We start from the raw sequence: 22,553 nt of genomic DNA, 5'->3' as shown, positions 1-22,553 counted from the left end.
TTTGACAAAGTGACTGGAGAGGAGAGGATTGGTTCCAGCTGTCAAGTGAGGTGTTGTCAGGGAGTGGGGCTTTTCCATGGACTCCAGCCCTGTGTTGGCAGGCTGGAAAGGAACTTATCTGAAAACTTGAGCTTGTCATCATGTCCTGCCTGCCTTGTCAGGAGTGTGAATAATTCAGTAACAAAAGCTACCAAGCCAGAATATTTTTTTTCCCCTGCTGTCTTGACAGATCTTTATTTCAGTGATAAAACATTTACAATGTGACCTCCAAATTACTTCCCATGTGAGTCTCAGAGTGGTGTGGTTTGGAAGGAACCCTCCAGAGCATCCAGTGCCACCCCCTGCCCTGGGGCACCTTCCTCTACCCCAGGCTGCTCCGAGCTTTGTCCAGCCTGGCCTTGGACACTTCCAGGGATGGGGCAGCCACATTAATTTTTGGCAGGTTTTGTACTGTGTCTTAGCACTGGGGAAAAAAAAAAAAAAAAAAACCAAAAAAAAAAAAAAAAAAACAAACAACAAAACAAACCCAGTCATTTTACAAATTCTGTAAATTTAACAGCTCTGTCTATTAAGAGCCTTTTAATCAAGCATCCCCCTGGATTTCCTCACCTGGGAGTGTCATAAGGATGGTGGTTATCACATAACTCCTCCTTTGATTAGGTAGAGCTCCCCACCTTGTCAGTTCATGGTCGGGCACTCCCTGTGCTTGGATTACAGAGGTTGATCCTGGAGGACTGGGCAATTGCTTTTACTGTGTTTTAGTTGACCACATCAACAGAAACGAGTTTTAATGGTGCTGCTGGCCAGAGTGTGTGCTCCCCAGCAGTGAAATGTGAGCTCGGGGTTTCTGGCATTCCTGCACCATCGAACCCTGCTGGGGTATTAACATAACCCTCAACTCAAAACCAGCCCTTTTAACTTCCCCAGCCCTTCCAGTGCTTGGTGCAGAAAACAACAGCTGCTTTGCATTCTTCAGTAGCGCTGAGCATTTGAACCCCTGGGCTGAAATCCCTCTGGAAAAAGAAATGGGGATTTCTTTTAATAGGGGAGAGTGTAAACCAGCTCTGGGCAAATTTGGAATATTCTGTTTCTCATATTCTCAGAAAATTCACAGATGCCTGCCAGCAAAGTTTAAATAGGTAGGTAACACTGAAAGATTTAACAGGTGGCAAAAAAGATAATCCTTTGGTTTAAGGTTCTTACTTGCTTCATCGGGAATGAAAATTGATGTTTTACCACTGCAGATTTGGGTTTTTTCTTCATTGGCTACAGGCAAGCCGAGCTTTTCACATTGTCTTGATTTTCCTTACAGTGTTCAGTAGTAACTGTGTTTTCGTTTCGATATCTTTCGTTAAAAACTGAAAAGCGGGTTTAAACAAAAATAGTTGGCTGGTTTATTTTCAGTATCGTGAAGTGCTTAATGTTGGTTTACTCCCGAATTTGTAAGCTTGACACTCATTTTTGTGTGAATAGAATAGGATCTGATGTCCACAAATTGCAGCGCTGGGAAACCAAACTAAATTTAAATGCTGGAGAGCTGTTGTGGTGTTTGGTACTTTGCTGATGAGAACTGGAGTGCTGTGGAGAGGGAAATGATTCACCCCGGGTAGGACAATGGCGCAGTGGGAGGCTGGGCATTCATTTGGATCATCTTAGCCCTGGATTAACAGCCTGACATTTAAATTGCATTCTGTTCCTTGTCCTTTCCTTGCGTGTCTCAGTCTTGCTGTAATGTTCCTACACAGACAACCTCTCTCACCTGTTTTATCTCTGCTCTGACAGGATCACTTTTGAAGGCGTAAATACAGACCACTTTTCTCTGCTGTGCTGCCCTTTGTACTCACGGGTGCCAAAGGTTCCCAGTCCCCAGATAAGCTTAGATGCACAAAGGAAAAAGCAACCAGTTTTTTAGTCTTGACATTCTGCTTTTTATTTTTTTAATCCTTTTTCTGGCTGTCAGAACGGAGGTTTGCCTGTGGCTTAAATCAGCGCTGGGTTGCACTGGCTGCAGTCACAAGCTGAGACTCTCATCCCAGGGCTTTTCTCTATTACATCTTGGAAACTTCAGCCCTCCAGGCTTGTGATAAAGAGAGTAAAGAATGTTTGGCAAGGAGCTCAGTGCAAGACCAAGGCCTGAGTCACTGACAGTGTCAGAATTGGGTGGATAAGCCACCCTCCCCTGGGAAGCCTCTGGCCCTGGCAAAAAGAGGCTCCACCGGGGTTTTTGAAACCATCCTCCGTGTGCTGCTCAGGGGAGAGTTGTTCTTCATGGTTTGCGATGGCTTAGGATGAGTGGCCACTCATCCATGATATATTTGCTGTACTCTGCTGGCAATCCCAGCTATAATTCCTGGGCTGAAAGGAAGTTTTCTCTCATGTGTGATTAAAGTTTGTGGCCATCTTTTTTAAAAATGGAAGCAAAGGCTGTCATCAGGAGGGTAGTGTCCTGAACAAGGCATTATAGTACAGACAGCTGCTAAAACAGGTGAAAAGAAAGTTTTTGCCTTATCCTTAGGAGCAATCAATTTAATGTGATTAATGTCAATTATTGTGAGTGGGGAGAGATTCAGAACTGCAGGGCGCTTCAGGTTTAAAGTAAATTTTTGATTAAGGTTTCCTAGACTGTAGAAATGTCATTGGGTAGGGGAAGGAGGGGAACCCCTCCATCTATTAGAAACCAAACAATCTGGTCTTGCATATCGTGAAATACAAGATGATAGCTATTAGGTGTAGAACAGAAGAACTTCTGTGGAGCTGAGGGTGAAGGAAATCCTGAGTTGTCAAGCCTGACGTTATCCTCCTCCATACCCCCAGCCTAAAAACTATCCTTTTAACAAAATGTTCTTGTGTTTTGTGCGTCACTGTGGTGTGGGGAGATGTGTCAACCCGGTGCCACTGTTGCTTTTAAAGTCTTTCCGTTTTCCATCCTTCCCCTTCTCCGGTGAAAGTTGGAGTCTGTCAGTCTGATAGTCTTGTCATAGCAGCAGAGTAATTTGAAGAAATATAAAATTATGGATAATGATGGAAGTAAGGAGCTTCTGGAAAACTTGGCAAGGCAGCTGTCAGGTTGCATGAAAATAATCTTGGTTTTAATGTAACGCAAGTGAAAGGACGTGATGGAAACGGTTCTTTGTTCTCTCTTGCGCGTGGCCAGCATAACCAAGTGAAATGGTTCTGAATCACTTTAGGGGGGTGTTTGCTCTGTAGCTGTAGGTTTTCCAGCACTTCATCCTTGAGATATTTCCAGGAGGTATTGTACAGAGTCGCTGAGGGTTAGCAGGGCACTCTGGATGATAGTGACTCCTTGCCACTGATCATGGCCCGCTGAGCTCAGCCTTTCAGCAGGTGCCTTCCCCTCCCTGCCCTTTCACCTGCTCTGTCCTGAATCAGTTTGTCCTGGAGCTTCACTGAAGTGAACCTTTGGCAGTTGTTTGTTTTTGGCAGAGGAATAAGGCTTATGCAATGATGCCACCCATGTATCCCCTCATCCCAGCCTCCCCCTCAATCCCTAGTGCTTTTAAACACACGCATGGATTTCCATCGGATTTGACAGAGCAGCAGAGTCCCTACATCCAGTTCCTGTAGCTGTCACCAAAACTGGCAGCAGCAGAGGGAAGGCTGGCCTGGGAGGGAGCCTCCAGGTGGGCTCCGTGGGCACATCCAGCCTGGAGCAGACCCCAGGCTTTGCCCTGCCCTCGGCTCCTGGTCAGGCTCAGGTGGTGGAAAGTGCCAAGGAAGAGCTGCCTGGGTATGGGCAGGAGTGATGAGAGTCTGCAGATCTGTCAGCAGTCAGATTTGCTGTCTTTGCTTGCTGAGTGTGTCTTGTGAAGCCCTTCCTTGTCTGTGCTAGGCATTCCCTGGCTGTAGGTGCTCCAGACTTTTGCACACTGAGGCTTTATTTTGGGACAGAGAACTCCCCACAAGCTATTCACGCACCGCATTGCTTCCTACTGATCACAAGATCTGCATCTTTTTACTTGCAGTTGTCTTTTTTCCTCTTCCCTATTTAGCCACATTTGAAGTAATTAGTGGGCATACTGCTACATATATGAATTTTTAAGGGATTTTGTGCAGCTCTTGATTTTTTTCATTTTCAGTGCTGCTGGCTCTTACTGCCAACATTGGAGCAATATATGCTGTTAAAATTGCTGAAGAAGTAATTGAGGTCAGGGCTTTGGAGCTGCTGCTTCATTGTTGTGAATTATTAATTCTTAAGGCATACAGAAAGAGTGACATTGTAAAATTCATTGTAAAATTGTGTACTTTGTCACACTAGCTGCTTTGCTTGCACGCATTCTGGTCTTCTTTTTCGTGACGTCTCCTGGAACTACCTTTAACCATTTTTTAGTTGTTTTCAGTTCATCTGCAAACTGGATTTCTGATTTTCAGCTCCTCCACGTGATTTTGGAATTATTCTGATGTGAAGCTTGTGAGGTCTGTCTTTCGTAGTGAGAAATTACAGTGAAAAAAGGGAAGTTTCTGAGACTTTATCATGAGATCCAAGGCTGTGTTAGAAAACAGTTTGAGGTGATACAAGTACTCCTATCCCCATAGAAACAGTAAAAAAAAACCTGTTTTAAAACCAGGAACTTCTCAGGCCTTTGATTTCTGGTCTGGGTCCAAGAATGTAGGATGCAAATCAATATTGTTTTCATTTTCAACCCGTTCAGTGTAAGACTTTGTCAAAAACTGTTGATGACTCTTAGCTCAGGGAAGGGTAGAGAGCAGAAGGGCTGTTCAGTACTGGTCAAGACAGGGACATCAACAGAGCTGACCCAGAGCTGGCTCTCACAGTGTTTACTTCAAGCTGGCTTTGTCAGGACCTCATTTTTTATGTTGTTTGCATTGTAGAATATTTGAGTCAATGTTGGTGCTTAAATTAGCGCCGTCTCATCCTTGCTGTGCTCCTTGAGTTTCCTCCAGGCTGGGATCTGTCTCTGTCCTTGGTCTAGTATGAGATTTTCCACTTAACCCCATCCCCTGGTCTAAACGGATAGCCCTGCACCGGCCCTTGACATCCTGAAATCTCTTCTTCCCATCAGAAAGCAGCTATTTCCAAACATTGGTGGGGAACGCTGATTTTTATTTATAACAGTACAAAACTGCAGTGATGGAAGTGTGAGGGCGCTGTTAACCTTCTTCAGGTGAAATAAGAAATTCACATTTATTCCTGGCTACTGAATCAAGTATCTCTTCCCTGATTTCTTCTAGAGGGGTTACGAAACGCTGAGGAATTCTTTTCATTAAATGCACCCACAAGGTGTATCTGAAGAACTGAAGTAGATCTTCACCTTTGGCTAACCTCAGCTTTCCAAGCTTTTACCACACTGGAAAAGAATGTAGCCCCCAAAGACTTTCAAGCTTGATGTGGGGTTTTTTTTTTGGAAGCTATTTAATTTTTGTTGTGGGGTTTTTATTACTCTCTGATTACAGCTTAATGGCTTATTAAGAACAACAGTTCCATCCCAGTCCAAAAACATCTTTTCATAACAATTCTCCCTGTGAGTCATTGCATTTATTTATCTCCATATTTATTGCAGTAAATCCTTCACTTCCTCTGCTCCCCCATCCACCCTGTTTGGTGTTTGTTGTTCCCACTGAAACCGTGGCAGCCATGGTAGAATACATCTTTGTTTTCCTGCAGCATTTCTGCATTTCCAGAGCTGCACTGGGATTTTTCTTGGATTGCCTCCCCATTTTATGTTCCGTGTCCTTGTTGCAGCCTTTGAAAGCTTTTCCCAGCGAGCGCAAAGTGCATTAAATGGCATGTGCAAATGAGCAACAGCACAGCTGCTAATTGTGCTAACAGATGTAAATAGGAAAAACAGTACTTTTCTAATGCTGCAAGTATTTATAGAAACCATTACCCATCTTCCATAACACTTTGATTATGGATGGAGCCTCTCTCAGGTTCAGCAAAGTTGATTAAGCTTTTGCAGATGGTTTGATTTTGCTGAGGTCATGTGGAAAAAATGCAGATGTTCTAAAGCTTTTGTTTTAGACGCTTTAGGCAACTAAGTGGCTTCAAAGGAAAGCTTTTGCTTTGCATCCTTCAGAAACATCCGTGGCTTTTGAAAGGGAACATATGGCAGGGGTGTTCAATGCCAACAGGGAGTCTGAGCTCCTGGAGCTGCGTTCCCCACGTGCCTCACCTGCCTGCTCAGGTTAGTTTCAACATCACTTGTCTTGAGTTGAGCATGACTTGCAAAACCCCGTGGCCAGAGCCAGGCAGCTCCCATTTCCTCTGTGCCCGTGATTTATCCATCATCCCGGATCCCAAGGACATAACCTCTCTTGGGAATGAGTGGCATCCTCATGGGTGGAAGTGTGCTTGCAGCTCACAGGACGTTAACCTCAGAGTAATTTTCCGGAAGAGCTTTTGTGTAACCCTTTCCCCCGGTTGGCAAAGCCTGGGCCAGCCTTGGAGGAGCAGAGGAGAGTCCTGAGCTCAGGCACTGTGAGGGGCCCAGCAGTCTCTGCTCCCTGGGTTAACTTCCAGGAGGTTTTTTCTGTTTTCAGCAGCCCAGGTGAAATCTTAACTGGCAATAAGTTCTAATCTATGGCAGTCTGGGCAGATCCCAAATCCTTTGGCACCAGAGGACTCTGCAGGCCTCCATCTCCATCCAGCCCCATGGTGGATTTGGGCTCACGTTGCATTTCATCCAGGACACAATTTTCTTTGGGGAGCTGCTTTGCTCTCTTCATCTGGCTCAATTCTCTTGCCTTTGCACAAACAGGATTTATCTAATCCATAGCCTGTTCTCTTCTAGGAACTTCAGAGAGTCCTTCTCTCCCTTCATCTTTCTCCAGTGGCAGACAGCAGAAAATTTGTGGAAGCATGAGGGAAAAGGTTCCTGCTTAAGGTGTGAAATCTCCAACAAATGTGTTCAGGGTGTTAATGAATTGCTGTGTCTCTGCAAGGTATCTTCAGCTTCTCTCTGTCCTGGCAGGCAGGTCAGGGATTCCCACAGCAATTCTGTAACCTGCCTCTGTGTGCAGGTATTTAACAAATCTTAGTGTTTCTCTTCTTCCTCACAATGCTGCTCTTTTCCAAATAGCTGCAGTGGTGTGTTCTGGTTTTGGTAATTTTTTTTTCCCCCTGCAGTAAAAATTTCACCTTTCCCCTCCCCCCCCCCTTAGGACTTGGCTACTAAGAAATCTGCTAAAGCTTTTCCTCATCATTTTGCAAAATCACAATTGCTTGGTGTCTGGGAGAACTTTAAAATCTGAAGTTGGGATCACAGGCCATGAAAATCGGTGTGGCTCTGACTGCACCTGCTGAGCAGAGAGCTTGTGGGAGATAAACCTTTGTCTAGGTTTTTCACCCCCCACTCTTCTCTTTCTTCGGAGATCTGAAATTTAATTACAGAGCTTGGAAAAGTCTTCACATCATGGAGAGACTGAGCTAAATAAAACAATGAGAGGGAAATGAGAGCAGGGCAGGAGCGTGAATTATAAAAGAAAAAAACCTCACACTTGAGATTTCTGTACTACTCAAAGGTTTCATTCAGCTCCTTTTTAAATGGGAGGGGATGTGTGGGGGTTGGTGGGTGCGAATACTTATTATTTTCTGCAAAGGGGAAAAGAAAGAAAAGGTGGCTTTCAGTATAATTCATGGGGCTAATGGATAGATGTACCTGGTTATTATATCCTAAAGCCTTGGCTGAGCTGAGTAATGAATGTCATTTTACTGGTGCTCTGAAGTCCCCTTTCCTAATCACTTCAGAACCACGAGTCAGGTCCAAGGAGAAGTTATTTGGAATTTAACCTTGGTAATAAATAGTGTTCTGTTAAAATAGAGCTGCTTTAAAAAAAATAGTTACTGTTCTGGTTACTAGCACAGAAGAGGGAAAGGCAGGAGCAATTGATCTCTGGTCTTTTTCTGTCTCCGTTTGAATTTTACAGGGTTGTGGATCTAAAGAATGTGAAGGTGGATCAGAAAGGTTGTCACAGTATCTGGGTGGTTGTAGTCACAAGGAAGGGACAGATGTGTTAAACTGCACGTTTTCCTACAGGGACTGGCCAAACAGTGCAGGGAATGTTAAAGATAATAAACGAGCTAAATCTGCTTTGGGATTTTTTTTAGTTTTATTTTTGGGTAATCCTTATACCCGATCATTTGTTTTAAATAAATCAAAAATATTCCCAAGGGAGAGTTTCCATCAGAACTTTTCCAGACTTCTCTGGTAGCTGTCACAAAGTATTGTGTTTGCTTTGGATAACTGAGCAGATCTTCTTTGGGTTACAAATTAAAAAGCTTAATAAAAGACAAGCAGTTAATAAGCATAACTTGGTGCAGTATAAACAGTTGAAAAAATAAAGTCTCCTCTCCCAGAGCTGCCAAATCAGGTCAAATATCAGTTTTTGAAACAGTGCCTACTTCTTGAGCGTATATTTCTACATGCTTTTAGACAGGGTAGAATGGAATTCCCTTCTGGGGTTGAGGCTCTGTAGATCCTCTCCCAGGTGCTCTTAAATATCATCACAGATTCCCCCAGGTTTGGGTTGGAAGGGACCCTAGAGCTCATCCCAATTTCACCCCCTGCCCTGGGCAGGGACACCTTCCACTGTCCCAGGCTGCTCCAAGCCCCAGTGTCCAACCTGGCCTTGGACACTTCAGGAATCCGGGGGCAGCCACAGCTTCTCTGGGCACCCTGTGCCAGGGCATCACCACCCTCACAGGGAAGGATTCCTTCCTAGTACCTCATCTAAACCTCCTCTCTGTCCATTTAAAATCACTGCCCCCTGCCCTGTTTATTTTATGTATGTTTACTCTTGTAAAGGTTATTTACAAAACCTCTTTGCACAAACAAAACACCTTTTTGTTTAAATACAGAGGACACTTTCTGTGGGCTGTGTTATGTCCTTGTAGAGATTTATAAATCCTCCTTTCCTTTCTCATTTCTAGCAGGATTTTGCCCGTGCCTCTTTATAATGCGTGGTATGTCCTGCTCTGCTGAATTTTTTTTTTGGCTTCTGATTATTCAGTGTTGCACATAAGCAGCTGTGCCCAGAGAGAGGTGCCCCCTGTTAATCAGGAAGTGCTGAGCCATATGGCAGGTGAGGATGGGATGTTGCAGCTCTGGGGTGAGCCCCTCCTCTTCACAGCCAGTTCCACGTGCACTGACACCCTGTGAATGCATCCCTGCCAACACCATCGGGTCCTTCAGCCCAGGCCTGCTGTGTGACAGCCTGGCTTTCTGCTGCTGCCTTCCTTCCTTCCTCCCTGAGGGCTTGCTTCTCTTCAGTCACTGCTGAGAGCCCATTTTCCCGTGTAACAGCTCATAAAGGGACAGAGGGAAAAGCTGAGGGTGCTCTGAGCTGTCTGCACTGCCTTGCTCTTGGATAATGCACACACAGGGAAGCTGCAGGTGTGTGTCCAGTGGTGTTCCTCAGCCTCGTGCTCACCTCCAAAACTCATCCATCTTCTGGAGAAACACAGGAGGGGCAGACGATGTGCATCTATGGATTGAAAATGCCTGGCTTTGGAAATCTTATTTCAGCTGAAAGATGGCATTAGCTTTGCACTGTTAGTTTTTTAACACAGCGTGCGGTTGGATGAGTGTGGAAACGGGTGTGCTTGCAGCAGAGTGAGAAAGTCACACACAGTATTGCCTTTAGTAGGTGCCGTTTTAGACCCAAAGAGCTGCCCTTTCACCCCAGAAGAGCAGGCAGCCCGTTCCTAAGGAGGAGTGGGATTTCTGCAGCCCTGTTTGTAATGGGATATTTCTGGCCTTACACTGCATTTCAGACTTCGCTGAGATTCCGAGCACTTTGAGTGTAGTTATGGACCTCTGCGATGCACTTGATGCTGAAAAGGGAAATCAGAGTTTCTGATGGATCACAGGTTTTCTTTGAACCTTTTGGATTTTAACCTTTATCCTTTCACTGGTAGAAAAACTCAGCGGCAGAAAACCAAACCGTCATAAGGGGAGGTGATCTGAAGTGTTGGAAGAGTGGTGTTGGAGCCAGGGAAATATTTATGTGTTCCAAGCTTGACTGAGGCAAAAACGTGATACTGGTGCTCTTTCCTGGTGTGATGTGGTGTCCAGCTCTGGGTAGCCTGTACCAAAACACTTGGGATGTGTTTGAAAGGCATCATTTTATGAACTGGCACACCTGGAGCTGACAAGTGACATCAAAGCAGGACCCTGCCTTGTTGTGATCCCAGAGGTCGCGGCAGTGGGATTTTGTGCCCTTCCTAGTAAAAGCAGAGCCTTGGCAATGGTTTCAGTGCTTCCATGGCCTCTGCTTCCCCGGCAGCTCCAGTGTACCAGGACAGTGTTCAAAACCTCCTCATCTACTGCATGCATTGTTTCTTCAGTTGTTTTCATTTTTAACAGATGGGAGTACATAAACTTCCCAGGTTTTCCTGCTTGATATTCCAGCAGCACACAGAAAGGGGAGCTGCAAATCCAGCAGAATGCACTCTGGAGCACAGGCCCCTCGGGTTTTTAGGGTGGAATATATTTAATACCAAGCTGTAAGGTTCAGGCTCGGAATAACATGCCAGGAATGTGGTGTCTGCACAGGGATCACACGATGTCAGAATTTCTCCTGCTCAGCATCCCTGTGCTTTATAAACACTAACTACCAGAACCGCGTGGTTTTCCCTGGATACAGGGGTTATGGAATAGCAGGCAGTTTGTGTGTACCTAAGTCGGGAGCTGGTGATAGGAGACTGTTTCCCCATTTCATTCCCCAGCGGAGATTCCTTTGGAGCACTCTGTAAAGATTCAAGGCTCTCAGGGAGAGCTGTGGGCCTTTCCCTTGCTGTGCGACCTTGGCCCTGCCAGTGGCGGCATGGGGGATCCAGCAGCACATTCCCATGTGAGCCCATCCCTGACTGTGCCTGTGCTTCCCTCCAGGAGGACTTTCGGAATAAAGTTGAAGATTACATTAAGCGCTACGCGAGATGATGAAGGGGACGGACGGCAGCACCGCGGCTCCACTCCAGAGTTGTCCTTAACTTCAACAGCAGCCAAACCAGCCCGGATCGTACCAGTCACGTGTCCATGTTGTACTGAAGAAGAAAACTAACTTCATAACCTGTCCATGTTCCAAGGAGAGTTCAGCATAAATACAGCAAGAAATTGTGTCTGTTGGTTGAAAGTTGTCTGCTTCCTTTTACAGATGTTTACTCTTCCGAACTGTACTGTATATCCTGTTGATGAGATATGCTTGAGAAGTTAAAAGAAATCACTATTGAAATTGTAATTACACTTTTTTTTTTTTAACTCTTGCCTAATCTGGAGGGGGGGATGGGAAGGAAAAAAAACCAAACCCGAACAGCCCAAGCAGAAAAGGTGGCGTATTTTTGGAACACTTTGACTTGGCAATAAATGGTCTCCTGTGAACCAAATCACAAAATTGTTGCCTTTGATGAGCAGAAACAACATGAGCTTTTTCTCAGAGTCATTCAGCTGAGGCTTAGAGCTTGCCAGAGTGGAAGTGCAAAATGAGATTCTAATTCTGGTATTGAAATTCTCAATGCTATTTAATGTAAGTATGTTTTTGTCACAGTTTGGAATTTTTGCATTGTTAATTTCAGGCCCTGTTTGGGCTACAGTATTTTTTGTTTGTTTGTTTCTATTCATTGTGTGAAGTAGTTAAAAGAAATGCAGGCTAATACCTAACTTAAGTACATGTTTAGTATTAGTAAAATTATATATATATATAAAATACATATTTCTGCGAAAAAATTAATGAAAGGGAGATTTTTTTTTTTTTTTTAAGAAATCTGCTTTTGGCTTTCCAATCTGGATGTGGTGAGGGAGCATCAGATGCTGTTTGATCTGATGAAGGTAAATTTAGGCACCTGGCAAGCACCTGTGTTCTCCAGATTCCTGCACTGTAAGGGAATGAGGCAGCTGGAACCACAACACATTTCCTTCCCCCTGCTCGTGCACACTCGGCTTTCTTGCTTTGGAAGGATGCGATGCTGCCATTGCCTTTTCTGTAAGGAGCTGGATGGCACTGAGAGCCTGCAGAGGAGAGCAGCACGTACCTCAGGAGCAGCTTCAGTCCGTGTGCCAGAGCTCCCTGGGCATCCTCCAGCACTGGATCACACGGAGGAGTTGATGGAGCCCAGCTGAGCTTTTATAAACCAGAGAAGTAAATGTTTGTGTGGTTTCATGCAGAGCAAGTATCTCTGTGACACTCGGGCATTGACTGTTGGGGTTTTATTCCCCCCCACTTTGTTCTTTCCTGCTGCTCCTCTGCTGCAAACACTGCAGGAGATCAAAACTCCATCAGAGGCACGGCAGAGCTGGGGTGCAAACCGTGAGCATGAAACTTGTGTCTCGAGTTTCCCCTGTGCCTTTTCCTTTACAGCTTCACAAGCTCCTGTAGCTGTTGCTGGAGGCCTGGGAAAGCAGGGAGGTGAAATGCAGGGATTGGCATGCAGGAGCAGAGCTTCACCTGCAGATAAAACTCCCAAGGAAACACAGATCAGCCCAGTATTTTACGCAGGCAACTGCAGCGAGAGATCTTTGCTGCTGAAACAGCTCTGTCAGCAAAGGTAAGGAGTAAAACACTCACGGAAATAGCAAGGTTAGGAAATGCATCCAAGTTTTGCTTATGGCGTTAGAAGGATTCTCGAGTCGAAAACTCAACCAAGGTTGCTGTAACAAAATAGTTGTTGCTGCAGAATCCTGGTACTGTTCATCCTTCAGGAGGAGGGCTCACAGTCCCCATTTCTTGGGTGGCCCACCACTCATGCCAGGGAGCCAGGGCAGAGCAAAGCAGGTGCTGCTCAGGGGAGCCAGGGAAAGCTGTCTCCGGGTACCAGCAGGCATCAAAGCCATCCCTGCCTCCCAGAACTATCCTGTTGAACCCCTTCCCTGTATTGTTGCTTGCCTGGAGGAGAGGAGCAGAATAATAAAGTTTGGATACTGTTAAATACTGTACAAGAAGGTCTGAGCATTGGTTTGTGCTCATCCAGGAAAAGGATGGGGGGGAGGAATCCTAGCTCTCATCATCTCCCAGTCCAGGAAAATGAATGGAATTTTTCCTGAACACATGGAGATGGGGGAGGGGGGGGTTATGTATTTATGTAAATATATATGTGTATTTGTTTATATGCATTTTTATGTATATTTGTATAGATGCAACTAACCTATGCTTCTGCCAGAATCGTGGACTGGTTCGAGTTAGAGGGGGTCTGGGCTGGGTGTCCCGCTAGGTTTTGGGGGGGTTTTTGGGAACTGTGAGAGTCAGGAGTAAAGAGCAGCCTGGTGTCCCCAGGCACTGAAGGAGTCTGGAGCGGAGCAGAGCTGTCAGGGTAGGGTTGGGGGTCCCCATGCCATCCCAGGTGCTGCCCAGTGTCCCTGCAGGAGCTGACCTGCCCACCCACCCTCAGGGCCCTGCCCAGGGACCCCAGCCAGTGCTCATGGGGACTCCAGCACTATTGGGGTCTCCGGCATCACAGAATGAGGGCACGGAGGGGGAGGCTTGACTTCAGCCTTCAGAGAGACGGGGACCTGGTTTATTCATGTATTTCTTTATTTAGGTAGGAAAAGCACCTTATTCCCGTTCCTTGTTAGCCCCAGGGCACCACCGCAGACTTCCCCACGTCGTTCCAGGCAAAACCCAGCCCGTGCGAGCCTCGCCCTTGTGCAGGGGGCTGGGGGAGAAGATGCCTTTCCACGTGTGGGGGGAAACCCAATAAAGGACAGAGAGAGGAAGCCGAGGATGTTCAGGCGCACCCAGACCCGCCGCTCTCACGCGTGTCGGTGCCGCGCTGGCACCGCGGGGTCTGGCAGGATTCCAACTCCCCACAGCCCCTTGGGGCTGGTGGTTTTTGTTTGTTTTTTTTGTTTTTTTTGTTTTTTTGTTTTTTTTTTTCCCTTTAAATTTTTCCTGCTTGGCACGGGAGAGGCGGGGCGGCGGGGCGGGGTGAGCGGCGCTCCCCGATCCCCAGCGGAGTGCCCCGTTCTGCCCAACACCCCTCGCTTCCAGGGCGTTTATCTGGGAAGCGCCGGGCACACGGGCGCTACCGCGGAGCACGAGCGGTGCCGATGCTGCCGCCGCCTCCGGGGCTCGGTACTGATGCTCCTCCGGCAGGCTCTTCCCAAACACCAGGCCCGTTCCAGGGGCGCCCCGCCCGTCCCCGCCGTCCCTACACGATGCCCTCGCTGCGTTTGCTCCTCCAAACGACGAGCGCTGTCATCAGCAGGGTGACCAGCACGGGCAGCACGATGAAGGGACACAGCACGCCGTTCGGGGGGTCGTGCAGCGCCCGGCCCGACGGGGAGCAGTTCCTGAAGTATTGCTTGTGCACGGCCACGAAGAACTCGTCCACCAGCCGGTTGGGCCAGTAGCAGTCGAGCCTCTCGGCGATCAGCGCCGTGCAGTTCGTCAGCTCCCCGTAAGTGCTGCAAAACACCGGGTGGTGTGTTTATATCCACGTTATATAGAATGTATATGAAATACAAAATGTATCCTACCTAATTTACAATATCTGTACGAAGGCAATATATCCCCCCCATACAACATACTCTATTACACAGGTGTGTACTTGAGCTTGTACGACAGCTGTTATTTGAGTTCTGCAAGTTTTTTAGCTATGTTTTGAGTTTACAGCTAGATACACCTAGCCCTATTAAAATATATAGTGGGTTTTCAAAAATTTATGTAGCCTGTAAAAATATACGGGAGGGGCTTTGAGTTCAAAACTGGAGAGGTAAAAAGGTAACAGGGTATTTTAAATTCCCACCAGGTTTTGCCACTTCGATGGCAACTTTTAAGTGCTCACCCACAGCCAAAAGCAGTTTCCATTTATGGAATGACTTGGTGGTGGTGGTTTAATTTACAGAAGGAAATGAAAACAGAAGTAGTATTTACAGGAGCAACAAGAAGCAAGTTTGGAGGGGTTTTGTTTGGTTTGTGTTAATTTTTGCAGAATTTCCTGGCTGAATGTGTGCTGTTAGAAAATCCAGGCCAGACCCACATTTTTTAAGCACACCTTCAGGAAACCCACCCCAACCTGGCCTTCGGAGCACCATCCTCCAGCTTGTGTGAGTTCAGCCCAAAGGGGGACAGAAATAAGTACACTGAATCTACTTCAAAATCTCCTTTGATTTGCCAGAAACTGGGGAGGTTGCATAGAAACCAGCCGGGCAGGCCCACAGCCCATCCCACCCCTCTATGACCAGCAAGTCCTTTCCCCATTTTTTTTTTCAAAAAACACCTGGAAAACCAGGAGCAGCCCTGAGGCACTGTCCCTGTGCCAGGCCATCCAGCCATCCTCTGGAATGACAGCTAAACCCTCCCTGCTTTCAAACTGGTTATGCAGAAAACCACAGACACAAATGTCCCCCCTGCCCCAATCAGTCATGTCTAATCCTGGAGAAGCAAAGCAAAACAAACCCCAACTCTCCAATTAAAAACCTGCCTGGGGGAAGAAGTATTTTAGAGGCAGCTTTCCAGCCACTCTCCACAGCCCCAGTGCAGCTCCTCAGCTGGGGTTTGGGGTTTTGGGGCAGGGTGTGCCCACACAGCCAGAGATTTAATTAACGGGGCCTGCAGCTGCTAAAAGCAGCTTCTGCTCAGCATCCCGATGTGCCAAATTACCATTTCCCGTTCATCAGCATCCTTAGGAGACCTTGGGAGCTGCAGCATCTTCAGGAACCAGAGGGAAAGCGTTAACAGGCGAATAAAAGCTATTTTTAAAGCTGAAGGGCTATAGAGCAGCTGGCTTAGCTCTTCCCTGGCTCCAACTGCTTCCACGGGGATAAATCCCTGCTCCCATCACTCTGTGTGGAGACATGCAAGGAACCAGAGCCCAGCAGTGCCAGCAAATGAAAGGATAAAGTGTCCCTGCCCTTTGCAGGGAGGCAGCAGCCCTGTTCCAGCGCTCCAGACGTGAGGATGGACCCGAGGAGAGGAGCTGGGCAGCCACAGCCCCATGGGCAGCGTGGGGGGACAAGGAGGTGGCCGTGGGGCTCTGACTGGAGGGAGGTCCTCCACCCTGATGGGGTGGCTTAACACACCCTCAGTCTCTCATCCCTTTTATTTTAGCTGTGTTCATTGAAGGCCCCCTGCTCCAGACAGCATCCTCAGCAGGAGCAGGGTGGCATCACGGGCACTCCCACCCCAGAGGCCAGTGGAGAGTGGGTGGGAGGGTCCCAGAGGGAAAAGAAACTGTTCCCAGGAACAGGTCCAAGGGCAGAAGTGACACCGAGGGCTGCTGAGCTCTTGGCCAAGGGGGAGCAAGGCTGGGGGCTCTTCAGGAGCCCATTTCTGCCCTTCGCTCGCACAGAGCAAACCTGATCATGGCACTTCTTTCAACAGCCACCTAAAAGCAAAGCTGAACTCTCAGCTACGGCCAGGTGCTCTCATTTCTTCCACTTTATCTCACAGGCCCCCAAAAGGCCCTGTGAGACTCCATTATCTCCTGTCCATCCCAAATGCACCCAGTCACAGGGCACTGGGGACCTTCTCCTGACACGATGCCAGCATCCACAGCAGCACGCACGGGCTGGGAAGGGCTAACCAGGGTTAACCAGGCTGCTCACAGTGCCCTGTGAGACAGGATGAGGATCCCTCCGGAGAGCAGCAGTGTTGATGCCTGGGCCTGAGCGTGCTCCTCCCCGCCACAGCCGTGGTGAACATTCGTGTCTCCAAAACAGCATCTGGTTCTCTCTCTCCTCACGGGCACTGTTACTGTGATCCCACACCAGCCTGATCCACTGGGAATTGGCCTGGGCTGGTGGTGAAATACCTCATGGAGGAGGGGGGGGGGTTGTTTTCCTGCTCAGCTCTGCCCTGTTCTTGCCACCCCACAGCCCAGCCCTGGAAAGCCACCCACACGTCCCACCACGCTCAGCAGGGCAAAGCTGAGCCAAGCCCCAGGGGCTGCAAGGATGATCCTCAGGCACAGAGTTAAAACTCTCTGGAGAGAGGGTTGGAACGGGGGATAAGCCAGCTTAAACTTCACCCTAGTTGTGGAAGTTCTCACAGGTGGATGCAGAAGGGGGAGGTCACGATTTGCCCACATGGGTAACGTCAATCTCTACTCAATAATTATTTTGCTCATTTTAACAGCTTTGCTTCAGCATTGTTTCAATAAATAGGGAAATATATACAACTACCTATGCTATGTAGTAAATAACTGGATCCAGCCACACTCAAACCCCATCCCAGGAAACTGAGGGGATCCTTTCTGCACCCCTGACTCAACAGGAGGGCCTCCCTAATGAGCTTTGTTCCAAGCTTCCATTCCACCTGTAGCAAACGTGGAGTCAAGCTTTTGCCTTTCAGACAAGCCCACGGCTCATTTGCAAGCCTCCATCTCCTCCACAAAAAATACTAAGCAGCTGCTCTAGGATAGCACTGGGAAAGAGGGTAGGTTTTCCCAAACAATCCCACCACTGCCAGGAGACAGACACCTGGCCCTGAGAAGCTCAGCTGTGCTTCCAGGATATTTTTTCCCTACCCAATGTGAGCTGCAGTTAGAACTGTTTTCCCTGTCACCATGGAAATGGTTTGGGTTTAAAGGATGCTGTGGATGGACTCCGTGGGGATGAAGGGCTGCGGGCAGGATGGGGATGGGGGCCACTGCTGGGAAGCAGTCAAAGAATGATTTAGGGTTTGATGACACCTGAATGCTTACACTGCTACAAATCCTAACAAACTCCTCTGGGGGTTTTTACCACTGCAGCCAGGACTGGAATTGCCTCTGGCGTTTTATTCCTTGACAGCACTTGGATGTTGCACTCGGGCTGGGGTTCACAGGATTGACAGCTCTCTTTCACCTCTAGTATCCCGGTATTTCCTATCCTCCCTGAATTCCTTGCTTCAGAAGGAAAAAAAAAAAACACACCCCCCCCCAAAACAAACAAACAAACAAACCCACACCAAAAAAAAAAAAAAAAACAAAACAAAAACAAAAAAACAAAAACAAAAACAAACCCACAAAAAAAGAGAAAACACTACAATGCTTTGCTTTTGCTTTGCAAATTAAAAGAAAACATTGATTTCCTCCTCTGCAAGGCTGCAGGGTGAGCCTGGAGCCAGGCTAAAGGGGTATCCAGAAGGGACCTGGCAAGCTGAAGATAAATAAGTAGATAATGAGATAATAAGAGAATGGATCGATCTGTTTTCTGTAAATAATGGATAAATAACCTGAAGACAGAGTGTGAGTGTGCTGACAGCTGGGAGAGCAGCTCCATCCACGGCTGCAGCTGTCAGAGCAGCGCGATCCCCCTGGTGAGCTCCTTCCCACAGGACGCCCGCGGCCAGGGGCAAAGCATTCCACGGAGATTTTCAGGAATGCCACAGGGTGGATATATTTGGGATGAAGATGCCTGGCTGGGCTGGAGTGACACCCGCAGCTGTGGCACCGTGAGCATCCCCCTCCTGCAAATGCATTCCCTGGGCACGGCCCTCCAGCCAAAACCCAGCGGGAAAAATATCCCCAAGTCATCAGCTCCTGCTGACGCACTCATGGGGGGGCAGTGGCAGCCCAGCCCCTCCACATCCCTGAAATAGCTGCCTCAGGGAGACCACAGCTAATCCCCCTGGCTCAGCCACCACGCTGATGAAGCTGGAGCTGGAATCAAAATAGCCGAGCTGATCTTTGGGATCATTCATCGGGCACAGCTGAGCTCCTGGCCACCACCACTGAGTGCAGGAGCCCTCGACACCCAAGATCCCAAGCTGCAGCCCCGGTCTGGCTTTTGAATCCCAGGGCAGCCAAAGTTCCCTCAGTCCATGAGAAAAACTCGCGTATCAAAATCCACCCATTTTCCTTAAATAAGCAGCGCTAAGAAAAGCCAGCAGAGCTCAAGAGGGTTGGACAAACCTTCCCAGAGAGTTGGTGCTGGTCCACGCGGCCCAGCCCAAGCTCACCCAACACTCCTGCTCCAGAGAGACCCCTTGGTTACGTCAGAACAGCAGGAGCAGTGGTGCCAGAGCTCAGCTGATGCCTCTGAGATGGGAGCAGCATCTGCTGCCTGTAAATAGGAGCAGTGGTCCACGATTACAGACTCTGCTGAGACAATTCATTAATCCAGATGTTCCCATCGTGCCATCCTCAACTGAGCAGGAAATGATCGAGCTTAGGGGCATTTCCCTGCTAAATGCTGCGCGCAGGGAATCAGAGCTCCAAACGCCGTGGTGCTGCTGGTGGCCCAGAGGCAAAACCTCTCAACAGTTCTCCTTGTTTCAGACAGGCTTCACGCATGGAAATGCCTTGGTTTGGGGGAAGATCTAGAGAGAACAGCCTCTAGGCAGGGGCTTCATTTCCATTTCTTTGTCTCATACCTGATGGAAGACAAAATCCTTCCCCTAGAGCCAGAGGGGTGACCAGCCAGTGATGCCACCCGCTCCTGCTGGGACATCTTCCCTTCCCCCCAAAACAGGATGGTGATTCCCACACACATCCAGGGGGCAAGGTTGTTGAGCCCACCCAAACCCCATATCCTCGCAGGTGATTTACTGCAGTAACTGAACTATTTCTACCCAATTTTTCCAGTGTCCTGAGGGCACAAGAGGATCAGAGGAATGTCATCTCTCAAATAACCCTGAGCCATGTGTTTGCAGGAGCAGATGGACTCAGGCAATCAAATTAAACCCTGTGAGCTTATCAACCTTTCCCCCAAGTGCCTCGAGGGTAACGAGTTCAGCTGAAGCTATTTAGGAGACAAACAGGACATGAGAGATAAAGAACAAGATGTTGAGGGCTGGAACAACATCAGCAGCTCTGAGCATTTCTGAGCACCAGATGAGGCTTCTCAAAACCAGAAACCTCCCACAGTCTTTCAGGTCTCTTCCCCTCGATTCTGCCACGGATCAAGGGGAAGGAAAACCCAACAGTATGTTCAGAACCACAGAACAGAATCATCGAATCATTGAGGTTGGAAAAGACCTCCAAGATCTCCGAGTCCAACCTTCAACCAAAAGATGGATAGACGTACGTTTGCAGGTTTTAATTTCACACAGAAGAAAGGGCCGTGAATCAGGAAATCACAAAAATCTCACAAAACCTCTCAATTTTTGTGCAAAACACTCATGGCACACAGCACCATCTGCTCCCTGTTTCCAGCTGACCCCCATCCCCACTGGTGTCACATAAGCAAAGTTTTGCTTTGCTGTTTCATTTTCCCAGGGAAAGGCACAACATGGAAAGTCAGCTGAAGGGGGAAAGAGGGAGCTTATTCTCCCAAGCCCTCACACCAGCCTTTCAACTTCAATCTCAGTAGGTTTACACCACGGTGGTACCAAAAGATTCAGCTCTGCTGCTTATAAATAGGAAAGAGCTAATCCAAAGAAAGCACTGTTTGTGATAAAAATAAAACCAAACCCAAAGGAAATGCCTCCCAAAAAAATCCAACAAACCCCTGCCGAGCAGCCTATTTCCCATAGGTGACACCCCTGGTGTCCCTGATGGGGTTGCATTGAGCAGGGCTCCCTTTGCACCCTCTTTTATCCCCCAGAGATGCTCCCAAGCATTCCACCAGGGAGGCAAGGCTGCATCTCCCCTGCTCCCAAGTCGTAAATCACAGCTGACTCCCTGACACTGATTACAAACAGGAGGCTTAGCAGGCGGCTGCCACTGCCATACCATTCCAGCCTCTCCCTCTAGTTGCTTGGAAAAATCAACACACAACTTCTGGAAGAAGAGGCTGAGCCAGCAGCTCTGGTGGGACAGTTTGGGGTTTTCTCACAGTGAGGGTTTGAGGACATCTCGGCGGGTTACGGGGTTTTCACGCTGAGTCAGGGTGTTCTGAAGAGTCTGGAGAACCAGAGTGCTGAGAAAAAAAAGAAAAATCTCACGGAAAATATGTCCATCAAGCTGTGAGGCATCAGCAGCCCCCGTGATCCGCCTCTTCATTAACCCATCCATTTCCAGCACACAGCAGGGCCATGGTCCTCTCCTACTGGAGCTCCACTGCTGTGTGGTGGAGCATGACTACCACCCTGACTTCCAAACCCTGCTTAGGCTGGGCTCCTTGAAAACTCCTTTAATCCCACAATGGCTCAGGCTGGAGATGACCTCTAGAGATCCACTTCACCTTATCCAAACGCCCCTGCCCAAGCAGGGCCACCTACAGCTGCTTGCTGATGACCACGTTCAGCTGTTTTTTTTAATATCTCCAAGGATGGAGACTCCACATCCTCCCTGGGAGATCTGTGCCAGTGTTTGGCCACGTGAAAATACACTTCCTGGTGTCCAGAGGGGACCTGCCCGTGTTTTCCCACTTTCCTGGCTCATGTTCATCCTGGTGCCCACCAGAACCCCCAGGTCCCTTTCTGGTTTCTCTCTGGGCAGCCCCAGCACATCCTGGTGCCTGGGGCTGTTCCTGCTGGGGTGCAGGACTTTGCCCTTTCCCTTGCTGACCTTCAGGAGGTTCCCAGCTTGCTGAGGAGCTAATGAGGAGGTTAAGGACAGGGCTGACCCCTGTGGTTCACCCCTAGGTGCTGCAACCAGTGTTTGGCCAATGGACCCTCCGGGCCTGGCTGTTCTGGCACTTCCCAACCCATCCCATCCAGCACACACAGAAGACAGTGCCAAAAACCTCACCAGAGCCCAGGCAGACGACACGCCCTGCTTCACCGTCCACATGCGAGCAGGCTGGAGAAACCCCTTATGTCCCAGCAGGGACAGAACCAGGGCAGCATCAGCAGCCAAGCAGAGCGAAATCGGGACGTTTCCCCTCCCCCCCATGAAATAAACCCCAGCGCTGACACCTCTCCAGCCCAAAATCCCCGAGGGGAGCGGGAGCAGAGGGAGGAGCAGAGGGAGCCGACTCACCCCACGGTCTGGTCCCAGTCGCACCAGAGGCGCTGGCCGATGCCCTCCATGCTGCGCTGGAACTGCTGCAGGCAGTAGTGCCGGATCATCCAGCCGTAGTCGGCCTCCTGGCACGCCGTGGCCGCGATGAAGTGCTGGGCTGCAAGACAGGCCAGGGCTGTCAGGCCCTGCTGGGGGTCGCGGCCCCTGCGTCCCCCCAGCCTCGCGCCCCTGCCCAGGCGCAGCTGAGCCCAGAGCAACCCCAGCCCTTCAAAGCCTCCTTCCCTCAGGTTCATCTCCCTCCTCGCACTGTTGGGATGCTGCGCCCTCCCCCCAGGTGCCAGGGCTGATGAATCAGGTATTCAGGACATGCTGGGTAGCTCATGAATTAGTAAGGATGTGGATTTATTCTCGGCTGATCGCCTGAAATGCCTTTGGACTCCTAATGTCCAGGGTCTGGGCTTAAAAAACAACTAACGGTGTGGGGGAAGCTGGGAAGTAAGAGAACCCTTCTGCTGGGCCCTGAAAAACGACCTGCACAGTGCCACACTTGGGAACAAATATCCACCTCTGATGGAGCACAGGGACAAACACAGGGAAATCCATCAAATCCATCCCTGGCTGCACAGTGCTGATTGAATTCCCTCCTGGGAACGTGTCCCTGCAACTGCTTTAAGAACAGGGAAGAATAAGGTGCTGCTTACAGCCTCACGCACCATCGGTGCAATGTTCCTGGTGAGGAGAAAGGGAAAGGACAGTGATGCTACAAAGGGAAGGGGGAAAAAAATCCTTTGGGGGAATGATTTAGTGAGCCTGG

The 22,553-nt window shown here is 48.6% G+C and overlaps 2 protein-coding genes across 4 annotated transcripts in view; one reads left to right on the top strand and one right to left on the bottom strand.

Annotated features, from left to right (window-relative positions):
- Positions 1 to 12,914, top strand: part of UBE2F (ubiquitin conjugating enzyme E2 F (putative)) — a 54,050-nt gene extending 41,136 nt beyond the window's left edge. For all 3 annotated transcript variants that reach the window (XM_066189418.1, XM_066189419.1, XM_066189417.1), the window contains one exon: positions 10,869 to 12,914. In XM_066189418.1, the coding sequence (XP_066045515.1) occupies positions 10,869 to 10,919 (51 nt within the window). In that variant the 3' untranslated portion in view covers positions 10,920 to 12,914. The remainder of the gene's footprint in view (positions 1 to 10,868) is intronic.
- Positions 12,915 to 13,485: 571 nt separating this feature from the next.
- Positions 13,486 to 22,553, bottom strand: part of LOC136293054 (RNA-binding protein 44-like) — a 29,401-nt gene continuing 20,333 nt past the window's right edge. Inside the window, exons 15-16 of the mRNA XM_066189310.1 lie at positions 21,758 to 21,896; positions 13,486 to 14,375 (exon numbers count right to left, since the gene is read on the bottom strand). Coding sequence (XP_066045407.1) covers positions 14,120 to 14,375; positions 21,758 to 21,896 — 395 coding nt within the window. The 3' untranslated portion in view covers positions 13,486 to 14,119. The remainder of the gene's footprint in view (positions 14,376 to 21,757; positions 21,897 to 22,553) is intronic.

The sequence above is a fragment of the Chamaea fasciata genome, unplaced genomic scaffold (assembly GCF_029207755.1).
Source record: "Chamaea fasciata isolate MVZ Bird 193981 ecotype frontalis unplaced genomic scaffold, bChaFas1.0.hap1 SCAF_8, whole genome shotgun sequence".
Classification (NCBI taxonomy): domain Eukaryota; kingdom Metazoa; phylum Chordata; class Aves; order Passeriformes; family Sylviidae; genus Chamaea; species Chamaea fasciata.
Note: the sequence above shows the minus strand (reverse complement) of the source record. Positions and strands in the feature narration are given on the sequence as shown.